Below are 19,846 nucleotides of genomic sequence, written 5' to 3' on the forward strand. Positions count from 1 at the left end.
TTTCTTCATTATAGCTTCTTGTGGTATTAAAACTTCCTGCCATTGGCATGCATTATTTTTACTTGAGGTTTTTTTTTGTGTGTGTATGTGTGAAAAAGCATATTAACTTGAATCATTGGTTAATGGATGCTAAAATGTAGTCTGGGGGTAGGAATAAGTTTTCTTGTCATTAAGCTGTGATTAGTTGTCAACTGTTTTCATCTAGGTACTGCTATGTCATCTTAGGCCTCTCATTACAAATTTTCTTAAGTATGAAACCTAACCTAATTTGAGATAAGGGAAAACAGGGGATGCTGCTATGTTGAAGTTGCCAAAAACAGTGAAGTTCCACTTTGAGAAGAACTTGATTTCCAATATGTGAATTGCATCAAGGGATAATTCAGATCTTTCAGGAAGCTTGCAAATGTCTACATGCAACCCAGCCAACTTACTGTGAATACTGACTCATGTCAGGCAGGTAATCAAGAAAGCGGATTTATTAACCTCATATTTTAGATGTCCAGATAAGTCTCAATTCTTAACAAATCAAGCTTATACTTTAATTTTTATCTAATAAATCACCTCCTCATTCTACATTGTAACAAGATAGTCTTAATTTGTGATATTAATCTGACAGTCAATACAAAGGAATTCTTACACAATTCTTACTTTGCTTCAGAAAAATGCTTTCACTGGGCAATCTGTCAAACTTTTACTACTCTATCTAAATTATAAATTCATGGATTACTGCCACATTGATGGATTTCTTTCTCATTTAGGACTGGAGTCATAAACATAGAAGAAAAAACTGCACAAACTTAAATTTGGTACCTTTGAATTGGGTGAGTTAATTCGAATAACTGCCACATCCCCTTTGATTCCATAGTTAACATGGGTTCTGGCTAAAAAGGAAGGAAAATTTATTTATAAAAATGTTTATTATAAAACAAATCTAAGAAGCAATGTAAGAATGTCAACAAGAAATAAAACTTACTCAGCAAAGCAGAAGACGCTGTAAAGTTGCGACAAATGCAACCTATAAGAAAAAAGTATTTCAAAATTAATTGTTTTGCAAAACAGAATTTATGTAGTATCTATTAGACATAGCAAAGCTGGAATTAGTAGCAAAAGTTGCCAAATGAAAACAATGTGCTTTAGAACATTATTGTCACTATTCCTACATAATTCCCATTTTAAGATCAGTGTACATGACTATTCAGATACTAAATAAAGTAGGTAGAGGAATGGCCCCCAAAAGATTGGCATCCCCAGGATCTGTGAATTTGGTAGGCCACAGGGCAAAAGACTAATGTTGCAAATGGAATTAAGGCTGCCAGTCAGTTGACCTTATTAGAGGAAGAGTATTATGGATTATCCAAGTGGGCTTAGTGTAATAACAAGAGAGAGGCAAAGGGAATCAGAGAGATGGCAGTGTGAGAACTGGCCCAAGCTGCTGAAGACAGATGTAAAAGGGCAACAAGTCAAGAAGATGGGCAGACTCCATAAGCTAGAAAAGAGAATGCATTTTTCTTAGACATCTAAAATGAACACAGCTGCCTACACCTCTAATGTTAGCTACTGAGACAAAATATATTTTGGATTTCCAGCTTCTGTCACAACAAGGTAAGTATCTGTTTCAAGCCCTAACTTGATAGTAATTTGTTACAGTAGCAATAGGAAACAAATATTCTCAGTAATAAATAACAACAAAGCAATCCATAATATGTCCCCAATATGTTTTCCAGACACATCCTCTATCTTTTTCTGGAAGAATGGACTAATGGATTTATCAAAAATAAAATCAAGGGACAACAGTGGCTACTATAAATAAAACATATAATACTTTTCTACTTTAATTATTTCTAACTAAAAACCTCTATCCTGCACCATCAAAGATATTTCTATTCCCTGGATGATAAAGCCTTTCTCCTTTCTCCTAGTCACTTTACTAGTTTACTCCAGCATAATACTATAAAGAGCAGCAGAGGGCTGGGGACATAGCAGAGACAAACTGCCTGCCTAGCATGCCTGAGGTTCTTGCTTTGAAAAGCCTAAAGACCAACTTGATAGGACCACAACTACTCGTGTCCCTGGTGAGCATTCCAACCCACTAAGGTTGAAAGACAGCCAGGCAGACAAATCTGAGAGACTTTTTTGTTGTTATTGTTGTTGGTCATGGGGCTTGAACTTGGCCTAGGCACTGTCTCTGAGCTCTTCAGCTCAAGGCAAGCGCTCTACCACTTGAGCCACAGCACCATTTCTGGTTTTTTGGTGGTTAATTGGAGATAAGAGTCTCATTCACGGACTTTCCTGCCTAGGCTGGCTTAAAACTGTGATCCCGGGGCTGGGAAGGTAGCTCAGTGGTAGAGCACTTGCCTTGCATGCATGAGGCCCTGGGTTCGATCCCTCAGCACCACATAAGCAAAAAGAAAAAAAGCCAGAAGTGGCACTGTGGCTCAAGTTGTAAAGCGCTAACTTTGAGCTGAAGAGCTGAGGGACAGCGGCCAGGCCCAGAGTTCAGGCCCCACGACCAGACCCAAAAAACAAAAACAAAACAAAACAACAACAACAAAAAACTGTGATCCCAGATCTCAGCTTCCAAAGTAGCTAGGATTTCAGGCATGAGCCACTAGTGCCCAGCTTGAGAGACTCTCCACTTAGCCAACAAAAAACTCAAGTGGTAGAGTGCCAATCCAAGTAAAAGCTAGGAAACTGTATGCAGGCCTGAGTTTGAACCCTAATACCAACACACACACACACACACACACACACACACACACACACACACACACACACACACACACACACACACACACACACACACACACACACACACACACACACACACACACACACACACACACACACACACACACACACACACACACAGAATTTATAAAGTGGAAAGGAAATGACGAGGTATGAATTTTTTTGAATGTATGTATACAATGGTGTCAGGGGTTAGATAGGGTACTGTCCTTGATCTTTTGTGCTCAATGCTAGTATTCTACCACTTGAGTCACAGCTCACGTCTGGCTTTTTAGTGATTAATTGGAGTTCAAAGTCTCATGGACTTTCCTGGTTGGGCTGGCTTTGAACATCAGTCCTCAGATCTTAGCCTTCTGAGTGACTAGGATTACAGATGTGAGCCACTGACATTCAATAGGGGCATATAATTTTAACTGGATCTGGGTAAAGTATATTAGAGTGGGAATAGATAAAGTGAAAATGAAGGTTAGGAAGAATGATGTAGACAGATAGGAAACACAAATATGTTAATAGGAATGTTAAATGCTTAAAGAAAAAAGAAAGAAGAGCAAATAAGGGTTGCAATTTTATTTTGTTGTGAGACAGTCTCTTTATGTAGCTAAGGCTGTGCCTTGAACTTGTAATTCTCCAACCTTAGCCTCTGAGTTTGGGAGCCTCAGTTGGGATTAACTTACCAGGTACTACAACCACAAGCATGTACCACCATGCCTGGCTGGGTTACAATTTTTAAATATTAAGTATTTGATATTCAAAGATTAATGCTCATTAGTCTATACTCATTTTAGCATTGTAGTCAGTTTAACTCTTGCTATTAGCCAATCTTTGCTGTAAATACACCCACACATGCATACACAAAGCCTCTTCTCAATCAATAGAGATGGAACAAGAGAAAAATCAGTAATTGTACAAACATAAAATAACTCCAAACCACAGTCAACTAAGTCAAGTCAGTCAAAGTACAAGGTAACTTTGCTTTTGGAATCCAGCTTTACCAGAAAGTTTATACTCCAGTGGCAGCGTGAACTTTAGCCTACATATACTGTGCCAGCAAGAGAAACCTTTGTCCTACTTTCTAATCATCTTCCTATGCAGTTCAAGAGAATACCTGTAAAACTACAGTCAGCACAAAGAGCTGGGTTATGTCAACACACATTTCAAATTTGAAAATGTTACTTTGATTGTACCAATAAAAAACTTTTCTCAAAAGAGAACCTAGGAAAAGGGATGGGATTAAGGAAGTAAAGAGTCAAATTTTAAAATACTACATGGCCACTAAATATTTGCCTTGAATTCATTTACTGAGAAGTTACTGCACCACTTACAAAATTAGGAAATTATATGTAGGAGAAGTGGGAATAACGAGATACCATGATCAAGATGTGATATTTACTTATTTGGCAGTAGTAGGGAATAATCTGGAACTTGTTAGATAGGCACATTATACCATGTGATTTAATTTTTTTTTCATTATTAGCTGGGTACTGGTGGGTCACACCTGTAATCCTAGCTAAGATCTGAGGATCGTGGTTCAAAGCCAGTCTGGGCAGGAAAGCTACATACTACACACTATTCTAGAGTGCAGCCCAGCAGTTTGACTCTCCTAAATAAACTCTTTTCTGCCAGAACCATGTTGTGGTCTCCTTTTGGCAATGCTTACATCTGTAACCAGGCCGAGTTAAGGCCTCACAGACAACCAAAATAAATAAATAAATTTCCATTATTATATTCATAATTATAGTACCTGCAGAGTAGGTAAGTGCTTACATGTCAATTTTAAGAAAATATAGTAATTTCTCAGTAACTGTTTTGGTTTCATTTGGCAATGCTTTGGCACAGACTTTCTGTGTAAAAATGCCATCTCTCAAGTCAAAATGGTAATCTAGGTATGAAGACAATTTTTTTTTTTTTTTGGGGGGGGGTCTGGTCGTGCGGCCTGAACTCTGGGCCTGGGCACTGTCCCTCAGCTCTTCAGCTCAAGGCTAGCACTCTACCACTTGAGCCACAGCACCACTTCCCGCTTTTTTCTCTTTGCTTATGTGGTGCTGAGGAATCGAACCCAGGGCCTCATGCATACAAGGCAAGCGCTCTACCACTGTGCCACCTTCCTAGCCCTGAGTGAAGACAATTTTATAACCACTTTTATGTATGTCTTTTTCAAAATTTATATATTTCTATTAAAATAAGCAGTGTCAATAATGATATATTCTCATTAGTGAAAAAATAATGCAAATTGTAAAATTTATGTGACCAATCTCAATAAATTATTTAAAAATAATGCAAAATATATAGCATACATATTGTGTCATATATACATATATAGTCATATACATTCTATACAGAAATATAAAAAATAAGCTGCTGGCTTTTTACTACAAATATAAACTGGTTAAATTACAAAATTCTCAATTATATAAGATCATTGTTCTTCAGGCCCAAGAAGAGTTAATATTGATGATATTTCTGGAGCATGTATGCCACTACTTTTATACAAAACATACTCTCTTTATACCTCACAAATAACATTCCCTATTTACAAATGAGAAAATACATTTGAAATAAACTGCCCAAGGTCACTGGAAGGTAAAAGACAGGGACTGCTTTAAACCCAGAATTAAGTCTCCACATTTAATTGCTCTGCCACGCTATACCTCATGATGAACATCGTCCAGTCTCATTCATTATACAGATGAGGAAACGCAGCCCATTTAGATTTAGATATTTATCCCAAGTCACACAGACAGTTAGTGACTAGGATACATGTGACCTGACTATCACTTCAGTGTTACACCAGTTTACCAAAAATGCCTTATTACCAACAGCAGGGGCAAACTCAAAAACATACACGAGTTATCAAAAGTATTAAATAACAAATGTGGAAAATATGAAAAAATATAAACAGTAAGAAAACAACCAAATGCTAAGGGAAGGCATATAAAGGTAGTGAAAAATGATTCCTTTTTCATAATCTACATACAAATCTTTGGGGAGGAGGGAGCTGTGTCAAATACAATTTTATTTTTAAATGAATGTTAAAATTAAGGTCTAGAGTTGTTTGAATGATAAAACAATCAAAGTTCCTCAAAAACGGTTAAAAATCATTTAAGTTGAAGGAAAGAGCAAGTATCTTTGTTTCCAAAGCTGCCTTAGGTTTCAGGGAAGTACAAGTACACTTGGAAGAAATATACTAATAATTTATTGCTAAATAGGCAGTAGGTATCTTTGCTTAGGTGATGCTGGAGACTGAACCAAGGGCCTTGGGCATGTGAGGCAAGTGCTCTACCACTAAGACACATTGCAGCCAGTAGATTTCTTCCCTTTCCCCAACCCTCTAAAGGATTTCACTTTTCTGTGATGTACTTATATTACAACGGGTACATATAAGAATTCTGTGATTTAAAAGTGCTTAAAAAAGAAAGCATAAAATCTAATCAATCATTGAATTAATTTCTTAAAGTTAATACTCCAACTACTAGTCTTAAAACAAATTCTAAGCCACTTTTTTTTTTTCAGGAGGAGGAGGAAGAGAGAATTCATTTTACAAATGCAAGTTCCTAATTAAGTAATTGATATTAAACACATCATGTAATAACGTCACATTTGACCTTACAGATTTGGGATGGGGGGGGGGGTGGACGCTGTTTTCCACACCCATCACCAACCTCTTTTACCCATGGACTGCCGATTTGCAGAGGTAAAGGACAATATAACTAACACAGGCTGACTGGGAATTTAGACACCGTGCTTAAGAACCAACATTTTATTCCTTAAGATACAGGGTTTTGCGTATTTTTAAAGTCCCTTCCAGGAAGTTGGGGGACCTCTCATTTCAATATTTTAAACATGATCATTTGCACTGCCAAGCTGAGCTCCCTCTGAAGTACAAAAATGGCTTTGCCAGGACAAACAGGGAGTGGCAGGGCTCTACTAGGCTGGTGAATGTCACCTAAGGAGCTTCTAGGAAAGCTGTGGTTGCTAGCAAGGAGCTAAGAAGTCCCAAAGATGAGACAGACTTAGTCGGGGTCCTCTGGCTCTAGCAAGGGTCAGGCCCATGGCCACCGTTAAAGAAGATAAGGAACAGGAAGGCAGAAGAGCCACGACAGGGGACTCTCCCAAAGCGAAGGACTCAAACGTTAGGGGCTACGGCGCTTGAAATCGCCGCAGGACTCGGAATAGCGCGCGCGGGAGTGACAGTCCCTTAGCAAGGTCACAGGAAAAACGGGGTCCCAGGATGGTATCTCCCCCACATAAGGGTCCCTGGACCCGGGTGCGTCAGGCCGCACTGAGGGACCGACGCAGCTTCTGGCCGTTTCAGCTCTGCGTGGTCCGACAGAGACATCAGGTCCCTTCGAACCAGGCTCACCTCGGGAGCGGAGGATCCTGAAGGCAGTGAAGCGGCTGAGGCTGCCAATGGCCCGGGAAGCAACCATCTTGCAGGAGAGGACGAAAGCAGAGAGCGCTTCTAGTCGCCGCGACCGCGGAGAGGACTTTTCTTTTCCCAGACTGGCAGGCCAGGCGCCCAACTCACTGCCTGACTAAAACCCAGCCGTTGAATTGTCTCCGGCCCTTTTATCCTTGCTCGTCGCTCCTATCTACAGAAATCAAAAGGAGGCTTTCTCCGCTGGGGGACCGAGGCCCGTCGAGGAGCGGGGAGGAGAGCCTCATTTTCTAGTCAGGCGGACGACGGACAGCCCGTGGGGCCGCCAGCGCCTGTGGGCGGGACCGAAGGGGGGGGTCCTTTCTGGACAGGCCCCGCCCCTTGCCGGGAGCGTCTTTCACTCGGGACCGGACCAGGCTCAGAGCAGGTTGTTCGCGGACGCCACGTTAGGTGAGAGGGCGGGTGCGGTGGGGTTTTCACCAGGCCTTTCCCGCAGGAGATCCCCGCTTCCTTCCCGAGTCGCGGCTCTGGTGCCGGCGGCCGCTTCCGTTCCCTGGGAGAGTCGCAGTCTGGGGACGGGAAGGACTCCCCTGACGAGGCCTAGCAGTTGCAGCTGTAGCCCGGAGCCGCGGCGTTATCGCCTCGGGTGGGCGTGTGTGTTTGAAGCCCTGGGCTGTGTTAGGGGTGTTTGTTGTTTCACCTGCTTTACCTGCAGCCAAGTCTTGCGCTGTCGACATTGAGAGCGCCACAAGTCTACCCTGATTTCGGCTGTTAAGGATGGGACTCGGGCGTGGAAGAGCTGAGACGGTTCTTGCTCACGGGCATTTTCTGACCTAGATGAGACCCACTGGTCGATCACTTCCCTTTATCGATGAAGAAAAAGACGAGCCGGTGAACGAGTGCGTTTACTAGTGGGCCATATTTGGTAAATGAAAACCTAAGTTTACGTCTGACTCAGAGCTGTGCATTGCATGATAGTTGTCTTTGTGCTGGAAAGATGGACCCCAGAATAAAGTGGTTTCGGAAGAAAGTAATGTTGAGGGATGATCGTTTCTTGGGCACCTTCACATTGTTTTATAACTTTTCTTGTCTATGGCATAGCAAGGATTCATATATAAATCTGAATCTCAGTACACATCAGGTTTACTACCTGCAAGAGAAACTAACACACACACACACACACACACACACACGCACGAATGACAGGCAGTTAGACAAGTGGGAAATATGGAAAGAGTTGATGAGCGCTTTCTGTTTTAGAACTCAAGTCTAATAGTGAGTGAGTCCTACATTGGCCAAGAATACTTGAAGCAAAACTTCGATAACCATTTCTGAATAAATTGCAAAAAATAATCTTGACCTTGTAAGATAGTTTACAGTTCAAAGCTCGTTTTCTGCCTATATAATGCTTTCTTGTGCACTTGATTGTGCCCTGTCCTTATTTAGATCAGGGGTGGCAAACTTTTTTTCTGTAGTTTCACCTTTGTGGCCCCACTTTGGTGTCTTGTATATCCTTTGTTTGGTTTCATTTACCAAGCTTTAGGTGAGGGTGTTGGTTAGTTGTAGAGCCCTTGCCAAGTATGGGCAAGACCCTGGATTATTATACCCTAACTCCTCCCCCCCACCCCTACACACACAAAAAGAGAGGAGAAAAAGTACAAAGCCTATTCTTAGCCACTTGGGTTGTAGTTTGCAAACCTTTGATTTAAATCATTTCTGGCTCTACTTTCTTGTTTCTGCACTCTCAACAAAATTATAAGTTCTGTCGAGTCAGAAATGTTATATTTTCTTTGATCCTCATTGTTTTAGTACAAAGACTTGCATAGAGTAAAACTAGGTACTTTGATATCATTAAACACTAATAAAAATAGCAAACACATATATAAGCCTTACTAATATCAGGGTATGTATTTAATCCTCTCAATTCTATAGAATTGTCCACATATTACTAAAAGCCCTGGAACAGAAAGGTTAAATAACAGGCTGGGAAGGTGGTGCAGTGGTAGAGTGCTTGCCTTGCATGCATGAGGCCCTGGGTTCGATTCCTCAGCACCACATAAGCAAAAAGAAAAAAGCTGGAAGTGACGCTGTGGCTCAAGTGGTAGAGGGCTAGCCTTGAGCTGAAGAGCTGAGGGACAGCGCCCAGGCCCAGAGTTCAGGCCTTATGACCGGACCCCCCCCCCCCAAAAAAAAAAAAAAGGTTAAATAACTTGCTTAAGGTCATACACCTAGAATTGAGCCAGGATTTGAACTTGGGCTTTAGAGTCTGTTCTCATAACCCTGACATAACCTAGTGTTGCTCCATCTTTCAATGCCATGTAGTCCCTGTGCCTTCCCCTCCTCCCAGATGCCTCTTCATGCTACTTAAGCCTGACATTATCTTTATGTTTCCACACCTCAGATGCCTTTGAAGCCTAGCAAATGATAGTAAAAACCCCCATCTCCTATAGTCTCTTTTTTCAAGCTGTATTTTTTTTTGTCGGTTATGGGGCTTGAACTCAGGACCTGAGCGCTGTCCCTCAGCTCTTCAGCTCAAGGCGAGTGCTCTAGGACTTGAGCTACAGTGCTACTTCCGGTTTTCTGAGTGTTTATTGGAGATAAGAGTTTCACGGACTTTCTTGCCCCCGCTGGCTTTGAACTGCGATCCTCAGATCTCAGCCCCCTGAGTAGCTAGGATTACAGGTATGAGCCACCCTCACCCGGCTCAAGCTGTATTTTTTGTTGCTTGCCCAAGAACTATGTAGTCCTATTTTTTTTGGTGGGGGAAGGTTATGAACTACAGAAAAGTATAAAGAAAATAAGTACAGCTCTAAATCTAATCATGTTTGGATAGTGTTGATGTTTTTCTGTGTGTTGTTCTGGATTTTTTAATGCATTTGTATATTTGTAAAAGATATCTATCTATCTATCTATGGAACTATACTGATAGTCTATAAAGAATGACCGAAGAGACATTTATATTATATGTTGCTGTATATCAAATTATACCCAAATCTAGCATTTTAAATCAACTCATTTTTGCTATTTCATGTATTTTCCGGAGGTCAGAAATCTAGGGTGACTTAGCTGAATTTTCTGATGTTAGAATTTCTTAGGATGTTCTCAGCATGTTGGCTGGCACTGTAATCATCTGAAGGCTTACCTGCAATAGAGTATCCTGCTTCCAAGTTCAGTCACAAGGCTGTTGGCAGAAAGGGGCAGTTCCTCAGTACATGAACTTCTTCATGAGGCTTGTGATCTGCCAGCTGGCTCCACTCAAATATGATCTGACCGAGCCCAAGACAGAAACTGCAGTATTGTTTGGTAGCCTAATCTCAGACATATTATGCCATCACTTCTGACAAACTCTTTTAGTTTAAACAATCCAACTGGGCTTTACTATGGAAGCAATCATACAAGAAACAATGTGGCCACCAAGAGGTAGAGATAACTGGGATCAGTATAGAGGCTGGCTACTGCAGCCCTCATTTACGAACCTTGAATTTTTAAAAGAAAAAACGGGTTTTAAAATTAACAGATTTTATACATTTTTAATGCACAGTAACAAGTCTTTCCACCTTTGTTTTCTAGTTCTCAATTTCCTTTCTTTCAGTTAACAATTTTTAACATTTTTGTACTTCCAGGGTTTATTTTCTACTGATAGAGGAAATGTGCATGATTCCCGCTGTCCCCCCCCCCCCCCCAATATGAGCGATAGCTTGCATTTTATACTGTTTCATACTTTGCTTTTCTCACTTGGTAATATAGCTAAGAAAGATTTCTGTGTTGGTACTTAGTCATCTCCTTATGTTTTACAGCGACATGACGTATATATATATATATATATATATATATATATATATATATATATATATATATATATATATTTGTGTGTGTGTGTGTGTGTGTGTGTGTGATGTAGGGGGTCAGTTATAGGGCTTGAACTCTGGGCCTGGGCACTGTCTGTCCCTGAGCTCTTCAGCTCAAGGCGGGTGCTCTACTACTTGAGCCACAGCACCACTTCTGGTTTTCTGGTGGTTAACTAGAGATAAGAGTCTCACGGAGTTTCCTGCTCGGGCTGGCTCTGAACTGTGATCCTCAGATCTCAGCCTCCTGAGTAGCTAGGATTACAGGTATGAGCCACGAGCACCTGGCAAAGCAGTATTTTAGTTATTATAGCATGGTTTATTGACCCAATCCCCTCTTTGTTGGTTATTTTAATCTTTTACTGTTACACTAATAGGTCATGTATATAATATTCATTATGTAAGTTCATGCAAATGAAATTTTTGGATTACAAATTGGGTGAAATTATAGCATTAATAGATAATTATCAAGTTTCTATGTATAGAGATTGCACTAATTCACACCATTGACCAACAAGGATATGATAGTGTGCATACTCTGGCCCATACAGTGTATCTTAACCTTTGAGCCTGCTAACTTAACAGTTATAACTCTATGGTTTACTTTAAATTTCTCTTATGAGTGGAATTGAAGATCTTTTTTGTATATGTAAGAGTAATTTAGAGCTGAGTATGGTGGCACATGCATGTAATTTCAGTACTAGAGAGAAGATTATGAGTTCAAGGTCAGGCTGAACTACATAGCAAGACCTTATCTCAAAAACAAAAAAGCTGTGTTGGGCTGGGAAGGTGGCAGTGGTAGAGCGCTTGCCTTGCATGCCTGAGGCTCTGAGTTCAATTCCTCAGCACCACATAAGCAAAAAGAAAAAAGCCAGAAGTGGCGCTGTGACTCAAGTGGTAGAACGCTAGCCTTGAGCTGAAGAGCTGAGGGACAGTGCCCAAGCCCAGAGTTCAGGCCCCATGACCGGACCAAAAAAAAAAAAAGCTGTTTGTGAGTTGTTTATTTTTTTTCTTGTGAACAATCTGTTCCTATCTTATGCCTATTTGTTTGCTTTAAGTCTCAAGTACTCCAAAGTTTGTGTGTGTGTGTGTGTGTGTGTGTGTGTGTGTGTGTGTGTGTGTGTGTGTGTTTTCTAGTAGCAGTTGAAATTACATTGCTGACATGGTGCTTCTACCTCCTAAATTCTTTAGTATGTAGCCCCTTCAAATGCAAACATTCCACAGTGTATACATAGCACAGTCTTCAACGTCAGGAGGTTAACAGTGGTTATACAGTCTGCTTCTTTGGGCTTAAACTCTGGAACAGACCTGCCTGTGTTCAAATCCTGGCCCTGCCAATTGTGGGTCCTTGAATGAGTCACACAAGCCCTGTGGCTCAGTTTCCTCATATTTTATACAAGGTATAATAAGTATGCCTATTTCATAGGTTGTGAGGATTTGATGCTTACAGTAGTAGCCTAGATAGTCTGAAAAGTCAGTCAGTACAGGATAGGGGATAATGTAACAACTTTTTGGTGTTTTATGATAGCCATGGATAAGATTATCGAGATCATGGTCTGCACATAAGCTACAAATTGATGAGGTAATCCAGGATGTACTTTGTTCTTCTCTTTTTAGGTTTCAGAATGGCTTCCATCTTGAGTTACACCTTTAAAACCCTTCCTAGTACATCAAAATGGGCTCTCAAATTTTGTAAGTTGAATTTTTCTTTGTGTTTCAAAGATTATATTTATAAGCATTTTACACAGACATTGAATGGTGTTTTTTGTCTTCCAGCTGTAAGATCTTTGAGCTGTTCTTCCCCACTACAAGCAGCCCCAGGTATTGTAATTCTAAAAATAAACATTTTTCCCTTTAAGTATTAGATACTATATTTGTGAATTCTGAATAAAAACCAAAAGAACTTTGATAATTCTTCCCCTTTTTTTGAGCAACATGAACATCACTATTGCCTTCATATTAAAAACTTGTGGGGCTTATCAGTAATGATATTGAAGATTGGTCTTGAAGACCTGAGACTGTGACTCAAGTGGTAGAATGCCTTCCTGACAAGAACAAGGCCCTAAGTTCAAACCCAGTAGTAAAAAAAAAGAAGATTGAGATTTACATAACCACAGAAGGCTCCTCTTTCTGGGCTTTGGAGTTGGATGGAATCACAAAGATTCTATAAACCTTGCTAATTAGATTATTTGCTAGTTATTAAGTCTAGAGATGATGAGCTTACAAAGAGCCAAAAGTAAATTTTTAAAATTTGCAATTAGTGATAGGCTTTTGTATTAAATACCTTCTTTTCTCATATGCAAGAAGACCTGTTGCTGAAATAGGAGGCAGTATGGAACTAGTTAATAAGAGAAGATGGTTAGCCAATATGAAATGAAAGTGTAAGAAAATGTGTTGATTTGAAATGGTCTCTTAGATCCCAGGTACATCCAATGAATTTGTCCCTTCACCATGGTAAATAGATACCTTCTTCATTGGGGATAATCTTTGTGTTTCTTTCTGTTCCTTAATATTGAGAAACTTTAAATTCTAATTTATTTTTAGCTTTTTAAAAAATATCGAAGCTAGGTGCTGACCTGGTGGCTCATGCCTATTCTTCTAGCTACTCAGAAGGTTGAGATCTAAGGATTAAAGTTCAAAGCCACCCTGGGCAGGAAACTCCATGAGACTCTTATCTTTAATTAATCAACAAAAACCCACTCAAGTGGTAGAGCACTAGCCTTGAACAAAAAAGCTCAAGGACAGTGCCCAGGCCCTGAGTTCAAGCCCCAGGAGAGAGAGAGAGAGAGCGAGAGAGAGAGAGAGAGAGAGAATGTGTGTGTGTGTGCGCACGCGTGCGTGTGTGTGTGTGTGTGTGTGTGTGTGCGCGTGTGTGTGCGCGCGTGCCCAGGCCCTGAGTTCAAGCCCCAGGAGAGAGAGAGTGTGTGTGTGTGTTGGGCACAGTGGCTCACACCTATAATTCTAGCCACTCATGAGGTTTTGATCTGAGAAAGACAGCCCAGGCAGAAGAGTCCATAAGATTCTTTTCTCTCTAACTAGCAAAAAGTCAGAAGTGGCGCTATGGCTTAGTGGTAGAGTACCAGCCTTGAGTAAAAAAGCCAAGTGAGAATATAAGGCTCTGAGTTTAAACCCCAGTACTGGCAATAAATAAATAAATAAGATTAATAAATGGTCATGCAACTTAACACTGAATTATATAATTTTGTAATAAAAAATATAGAGTCAGGGATATGACTGAAGTGGTAGGGTACGTTCCTTTCAAGTATAAAGCTTTGAGTTCAATGCTCAGGACTGCTCCAAAAAGGTAAAGTCATGTGACTTTATGTATTTTAGGGTTCTAGGATTGAAGCCAAAGCCTTACATGTGTAGACAGGGCTACACAATGAGTTACACCTACTCCTGATTTTTATGTTAATAGTTCTTTGAACTTTATTTCAAAGCTGTCCAAACGCAATCGAAGAAGACTTTGGCTAAACCCAATGTAAGAAATATCGTGGTGGTGGAGGGCGTCCGCATTCCATTTTTACTGTCAGGCACATCGTAAGTATGAAATGAGCATCTTAATTTACTCTCTTTTTTTTTTTTTTTAAAGATTCTGTCTAAAGTGATCTTTGTAAATGTAGTCCAATAAGTAATAATACCATTAGTGGGCTAATACATGGAGAGTTTCTCCAAGAAATTAGTATAGGGTAAGTCAAGCAAGAGGTGAAATATTATGGCAAACTGTGTTTTATCCTTTCTCCTAAACAAATCTAGTATGGTTCTAGCTTACAACAGCTTGAAAGCCCAATGTAGATCCAGATAGCTTGTTTTTAGGAGGTAGAACTTGATTCTACCCTTAAGAGTGGGCTGGATTTAGTGATTCACTTTTTTTGTTGTTATTGTTAGTCATGGGGCTTGGACAGAGCTCTTAGTGCTCAAGGCTATTGCTCTGCCACTGGAGTCACAGCACCACTTTCAGCTTTTTCTGAGTAGTTTATTGGAGATAAGAGTGTCACAGACTTTTCTGCCTGGCTAGCTTTGAACCACAATCCTCAGATCTTAGCTTCCTGAGTGGCTAGGATTATAGGCATGAGCCACCAGCATCCAGTGTGTTTCACTTTTAATAAGTTAAGTTTATAGAGGGAAAAATAATAGACTTGTGGTGGAGAAAACTGGCAGGCACCACCCGTAACCAAGTGATCTGGTTAACTTCACCAGTAATAAGTCATCTTGATGTCATGTACCTGCTGAAATGAAATAGTGAGATGAACACTTTTTTGATGCTCTTTCACAAAATACATTACCCAGGCTTTGAGAAGTATCCGTGTCACAAAAGACAAGGAAAGGTTGAAACAAAACTACAATGTAAAATAGACTGACGGGACATAAGTAAGTGAGTGGAATATGGTATTCTGGATTAGCTTCTGGAACAGCTTCTGGAAGATACCAGTATAAAAACTGGTGAGATCCAAATACAGTTAGCAACCTAATAAATAGTATTGTGCCATGTTATTTTTTTCACTTTAATAAGTTCATAGTGGTTATACAAGAAAATGTTTCTAGCTGGACGCCGGTGACTCATGCCTGTAATCGTAGCCACTCAGGAGGCTGAGATCTGAGGATCATGGTTCAAAGCCAGTGCAGGCAGGAAAGTCCATGAGACTCTTATCTCCAATAAACCACTAGAAAACCAGAAGTGGCACTGTGGCTCCAGTGGTAGAGCGCTCACCTTGAGCTGAAGAGCGCAGGAACAGTACCTAAGCCCAGAGTTCAAGCCTCATGACCGACCAAAAAAAAAAGAAGATAATGTTTCTTTAAAAGTGTTAATTTAAGACTAGAGGGATAGTTCAGGTGGTAGAGTACCAGCCATGAGCAAAACCAAGCAAGAGCACAAGGCCTTGAGTTCAAGACTTGTACCAGCGTGCACACATGTGTGTACACACACACACACACACACACACAAACACACATTCAGTGTTAATATATATCCTGTATCCTTTTAGGCATTAAAAAATAGTGCGCTTTTAGAAATTTAACCAAAGAGGGGCTGGGAAGGTGGCTCAATGGTAGAGTGCTTGCCTTGCATGCATGAGGTCCTGGGTTCGATTCCTCAGCACCACATAAGAAAAAAGAAAAAAGCCAAAAGTGGCGCTGTGGCTCAAGTGGTAAAGCGCTAGCCTTGAGCTGAAGAGCTGAGGGACAGTGCCCAGGCCCAGAGTTCAGGCCCCACAACCAGACCCAAAAAAAAAAAAAATTTAACCAAAAAAGTACTCAAAAGATGAGATATAATTTTAAGGAATATTCAACATGCCATGGTGCATAATGTAAAGTAGGGCATAATTTTTGTTAGATTCTCAGTAAATAATATAAGCTTTTGGCTTACCAGATTTTTAAGGATGACAGATAGCAAATTCACACTATTGTTTTGAATTATTACAACTTAGTGAATTTTATCATTTTCAGCAGGATATTTAATAATAACATGTAATCTTTAGGTATTTCATATAGAAGAGAAAAAAACCTTTATTTAGGCTTGGTTTTTGGTTCCAGTTATCTGTTTTCTTCCTCCAGGTATAAAGACCTGATGCCACATGATTTGGCTAGAGCAGCACTTTTGTAAGTAAATACAATTTCATATTATTTCACACTTCATAGAGGCATTTTCTCTAGTGTTTGCACTTGTAGTATAATGGTTCATAGATTTTTCATATCTAGGATCTACTAATGTTTGTATATAGTAAGAAAGACATATCAGTTAGGTCTTATAACCATGGCCTCCCTAGTCAGGGGCTGATGGCTTATGCCTGTAATTATAGCGGTTGACTTAGAAGCCATTAGAAGCCAGCGCAGGCTGGAAAGTCCATGAGACTCTTATCTTCAATAAACTACTCAGAAAAAGTCGGAAGTGGTTCTGTGGTTCAGGTGGTAGCCTTAAGCCCAAAGAGACTCAGGGACAGAGCTCAAGCCCTGAGTTCATGATAGTATTCTTTATTGACTAGCCAGCCAAAACAACATGTGATGATTGTCTAGATGGAAGCTTAATTATTGCATAAGATTAGCTAAACAGATTACATAGGCATTTTTCTAGAATAAAGCCTAGTAAAAAAACCGAGGATTCATTTGTAAATAAAGTAAACATATAAAATTAGATGTGATTAAATGAAACTGAGATAGATGAATAATTTGATGAGGGCCATAAAATGTATGACCCTAGGTTGGAAATAGCATTATTGCATTTAGTTTCCAGAAACAGTGTGCCTTCATATCTTTAGGCAGCCAGAGGTTTATTGTAGCTAGAAAAAATCCTTCAATTGACCTTTACGCCTATTCTAATTCTTTTTTTTTTCCAGCCAGACTTACAGAATTCCAGTCACAATTGCTTTTCTACTTACTATCTATTCACTGTAATTCCATAATTTCCATTCCATTATGATTTTATGGTCATAAATGCACCATTCTTTTTTTTTAGTGAATGTCTTTGATTTTGTATTTATCTCTCCTCTTTTTAATTGAACTTTCTACTAACATCATTAGTATACTATCTTATTATACTGTCTTATTCAAAATTATTTTAACTTCTTATTACCAATTGAAGATCAAATATTGACTTTAAAAATCTTTCATTCACCTGGCACCAGTGGCTCATGTCTGTTATCCTAGCTACTCAGGAGGCTGAGATCTGGGAATCACAGTTCAAAGCAAGCCCAGGCAGAAAAGACCATGAGACTTTTTTTTTTTTGGTTGGTTGTAGGGCTTGAACTCTGGGCCTGGCTGCTGTCCCTGAGCTCTTCAGCTTAAGGCAAGTACTCTACCACTTAAGCCACAGTGGCACTTCTGGTTTTTTGGTGGTTAATTGGAGATAAGAGTCTCATGGACTTACCTGCCCAGGCTGGCTTTGAACTGCGATCCTCAGAGCTCAGCTTCCTGAGTAGCTAGGATTATAGCCATGAGACTCATCTCCAATTAACCACCAGAAAAATGGAAGTGGCACTGTGGCTCAAGTGGTAGAGTATGAACTTTGAGCTGAAGAGCTCAGGGACAGCACCCAGGCTCAGAGTTCAAGCCCCATGACGATAAAACCCCCAAAACCTTCTTTTCTTAGTTGATAAAGTGCCAAATGTTTTTCAGAGATAACAGTCTTTGCCTTCTTAAATTCTGTTTTTTACCTTTTTGGTTTTTTTACAATGCTAAGGAGTGAACACAGGGCCTCGAGCCTGCCAGCTGTGCTTTCTACCACTGAGCTATACCCCAAACTAGGCCTTACCTTGTCTTTTTAAAGAAGTTCAGTGAATTTTTTTGTTGGTTTGTTTGTGTTTTGGTCCTAGGGAACTCAGGGCCTGGGTACTGTACCTGGAGCTTTTTTCTTCAAGGATAGTGCATTCCACTGGAGCTACAGATCCACTTCTGGATTTTTGGTGGTTAATTGGAGATAAGAGTCTCATAGACTTTCCTGCTCTGACTGGCTTTGTACCATGATCCTCAGATCTCAGCCTGCTAAGTAGCTAGGACCACAAGTATGAGCTACACTCTTTTATGTGAAGATCTATGGCAGGACCATAATATGTGAAGAAATGTTTCTTTGCTTTGGATTTCTACTTTCAGGGGGTTGTTGCATCGCACCAGTGTTCCAAAGGACATTGTTGATTATATCATCTTTGGCACAGTTATTCAGGAAGTGAAAACAAGCAATGTGGCTAGAGAGGTGAGTAAAACAGACTTGATAATATTTAAATAGCTTGATAAGAGAATCAATTTGAATTTCAAATAATAGAATTTGTTAGTTCATTTTTTTTGCAGGCTCTAGCTGAGGTCCTTGCACACAGTAGGTAAATGCTCCACTGTTAGCAACATCCGTAGCCCAGAATTTACTTCTTAAAAGCCTTTAAATCCACTAAATAAATGTACAGTTAAGGGGGCTGGGATGGTGGCTCAGTGGTAGAGTGCTTGCCTTGCATGCATGAAGCCCTGGGTTTGATTACTCAGCACCACATAAGCAGAAAAAAGCCAGAAGTGGCACTGTGGCTCAAGTGGTAGAGCACTAGCCTTGAGCTGAAGAACTGAGGGATAGTGCCTAGACCCAGAGTTCAAGCCCTACGACAGATAAAAAAAAAAAAGTACAGTTAATTTAAAGTTAACATTAATATGGACACCAGTGACCTATAATCATAGCTACTCAGGAGGCTAAAATCTGAAGATCTCGATTCAAAGCTGGCCTAGGCAGACAAATCTGAGAGATTCTTATGTCTAATTAACCAGCAAAAAGCCAGAGCTGGAGGTTTAGCTCAAGAGGTAATGTACTAGTGGTTAGCAAAAAAGCTGAGGGAAAGTGTGAGGACCTGAGTTCAAGCCCTAGTACCCACAGTACCCACCCGTTCACACACAAAATGCTATAAATCAAATTCAGAATTAGTATATATTCATATTTTCCTATAAATCAAATCACTTATATGAGCAATTTTTGGAAGTATTACTTTGTTTCTTGGCTTAGGAAAATAGAAACAATGACAGCTTGAAGCTGAGAGTACTTTTAGTAATATTAGGACATTATTGCTTCTAATTCTAAAACTTCAACAGTTTGCAGCTAACTTTATGTTTTTATAGTTGGAGGTAGCCTTGCCTGTGCATTGTTCTCATTGAGTATATGGCAGCAAAGCAGTTTTTTTTAAGTAACTATTTCACAAGGGTTTACTTTTGCCCTAGTTGGCATACTGCCATGCAGTGTTCATTGAGCAATGGAGATAATGACCAGTCCCACAGGCATTTCACTGTGGATAGTTTAAACATGCCTACTAGGCTTTCAGTTTGAAAAGTGATTGTTGGAATAAAGTTGGCTACAAAGCATATTCATAGAATTGTTGGTTTATGCTTGTATTTGTGTTAGATATAGTTGTGAGAG

The 19,846-nt window shown here is 40.0% G+C and overlaps 2 protein-coding genes across 3 annotated transcripts in view; one reads left to right on the plus strand and one right to left on the minus strand.

The window, feature by feature from the left end:
- Hadha (hydroxyacyl-CoA dehydrogenase trifunctional multienzyme complex subunit alpha) overlaps positions 1 to 7,288 on the minus strand; it is a 39,582-nt gene extending 32,294 nt beyond the window's left edge. The window contains exons 1-3 of one of the 2 annotated variants that reach the window (XM_042696644.1): positions 7,109 to 7,288; positions 978 to 1,015; positions 811 to 885 (exon numbers count right to left, since the gene is read on the minus strand). In XM_042696644.1, the coding sequence (XP_042552578.1) occupies positions 811 to 885; positions 978 to 1,015; positions 7,109 to 7,175 (180 nt within the window). In that variant the 5' untranslated portion in view covers positions 7,176 to 7,288. Of the gene's footprint in view, positions 1 to 810; positions 886 to 973; positions 1,016 to 7,108 lie in introns of both variants that reach the window. The other variant, XM_042696643.1, reaches the window with a different exon arrangement.
- Positions 7,289 to 7,497: 209 nt separating this feature from the next.
- Positions 7,498 to 19,846, plus strand: part of Hadhb (hydroxyacyl-CoA dehydrogenase trifunctional multienzyme complex subunit beta) — a 32,932-nt gene continuing 20,583 nt past the window's right edge. The window contains exons 1-6 of the mRNA XM_042696690.1: positions 7,498 to 7,573; positions 12,586 to 12,660; positions 12,745 to 12,789; positions 14,409 to 14,508; positions 16,522 to 16,566; positions 18,553 to 18,652. Of these exons, the coding sequence (XP_042552624.1) occupies positions 12,594 to 12,660; positions 12,745 to 12,789; positions 14,409 to 14,508; positions 16,522 to 16,566; positions 18,553 to 18,652 (357 nt within the window). The 5' untranslated portion in view covers positions 7,498 to 7,573; positions 12,586 to 12,593. The remainder of the gene's footprint in view (positions 7,574 to 12,585; positions 12,661 to 12,744; positions 12,790 to 14,408; positions 14,509 to 16,521; positions 16,567 to 18,552; positions 18,653 to 19,846) is intronic.

Source organism: Dipodomys spectabilis, unplaced genomic scaffold (genome assembly GCF_019054845.1).
Source record: "Dipodomys spectabilis isolate Male_0828 unplaced genomic scaffold, ASM1905484v1 ptg000210l, whole genome shotgun sequence".
In the NCBI taxonomy this organism is placed as follows: Eukaryota; Metazoa; Chordata; class Mammalia; order Rodentia; family Heteromyidae; genus Dipodomys; species Dipodomys spectabilis.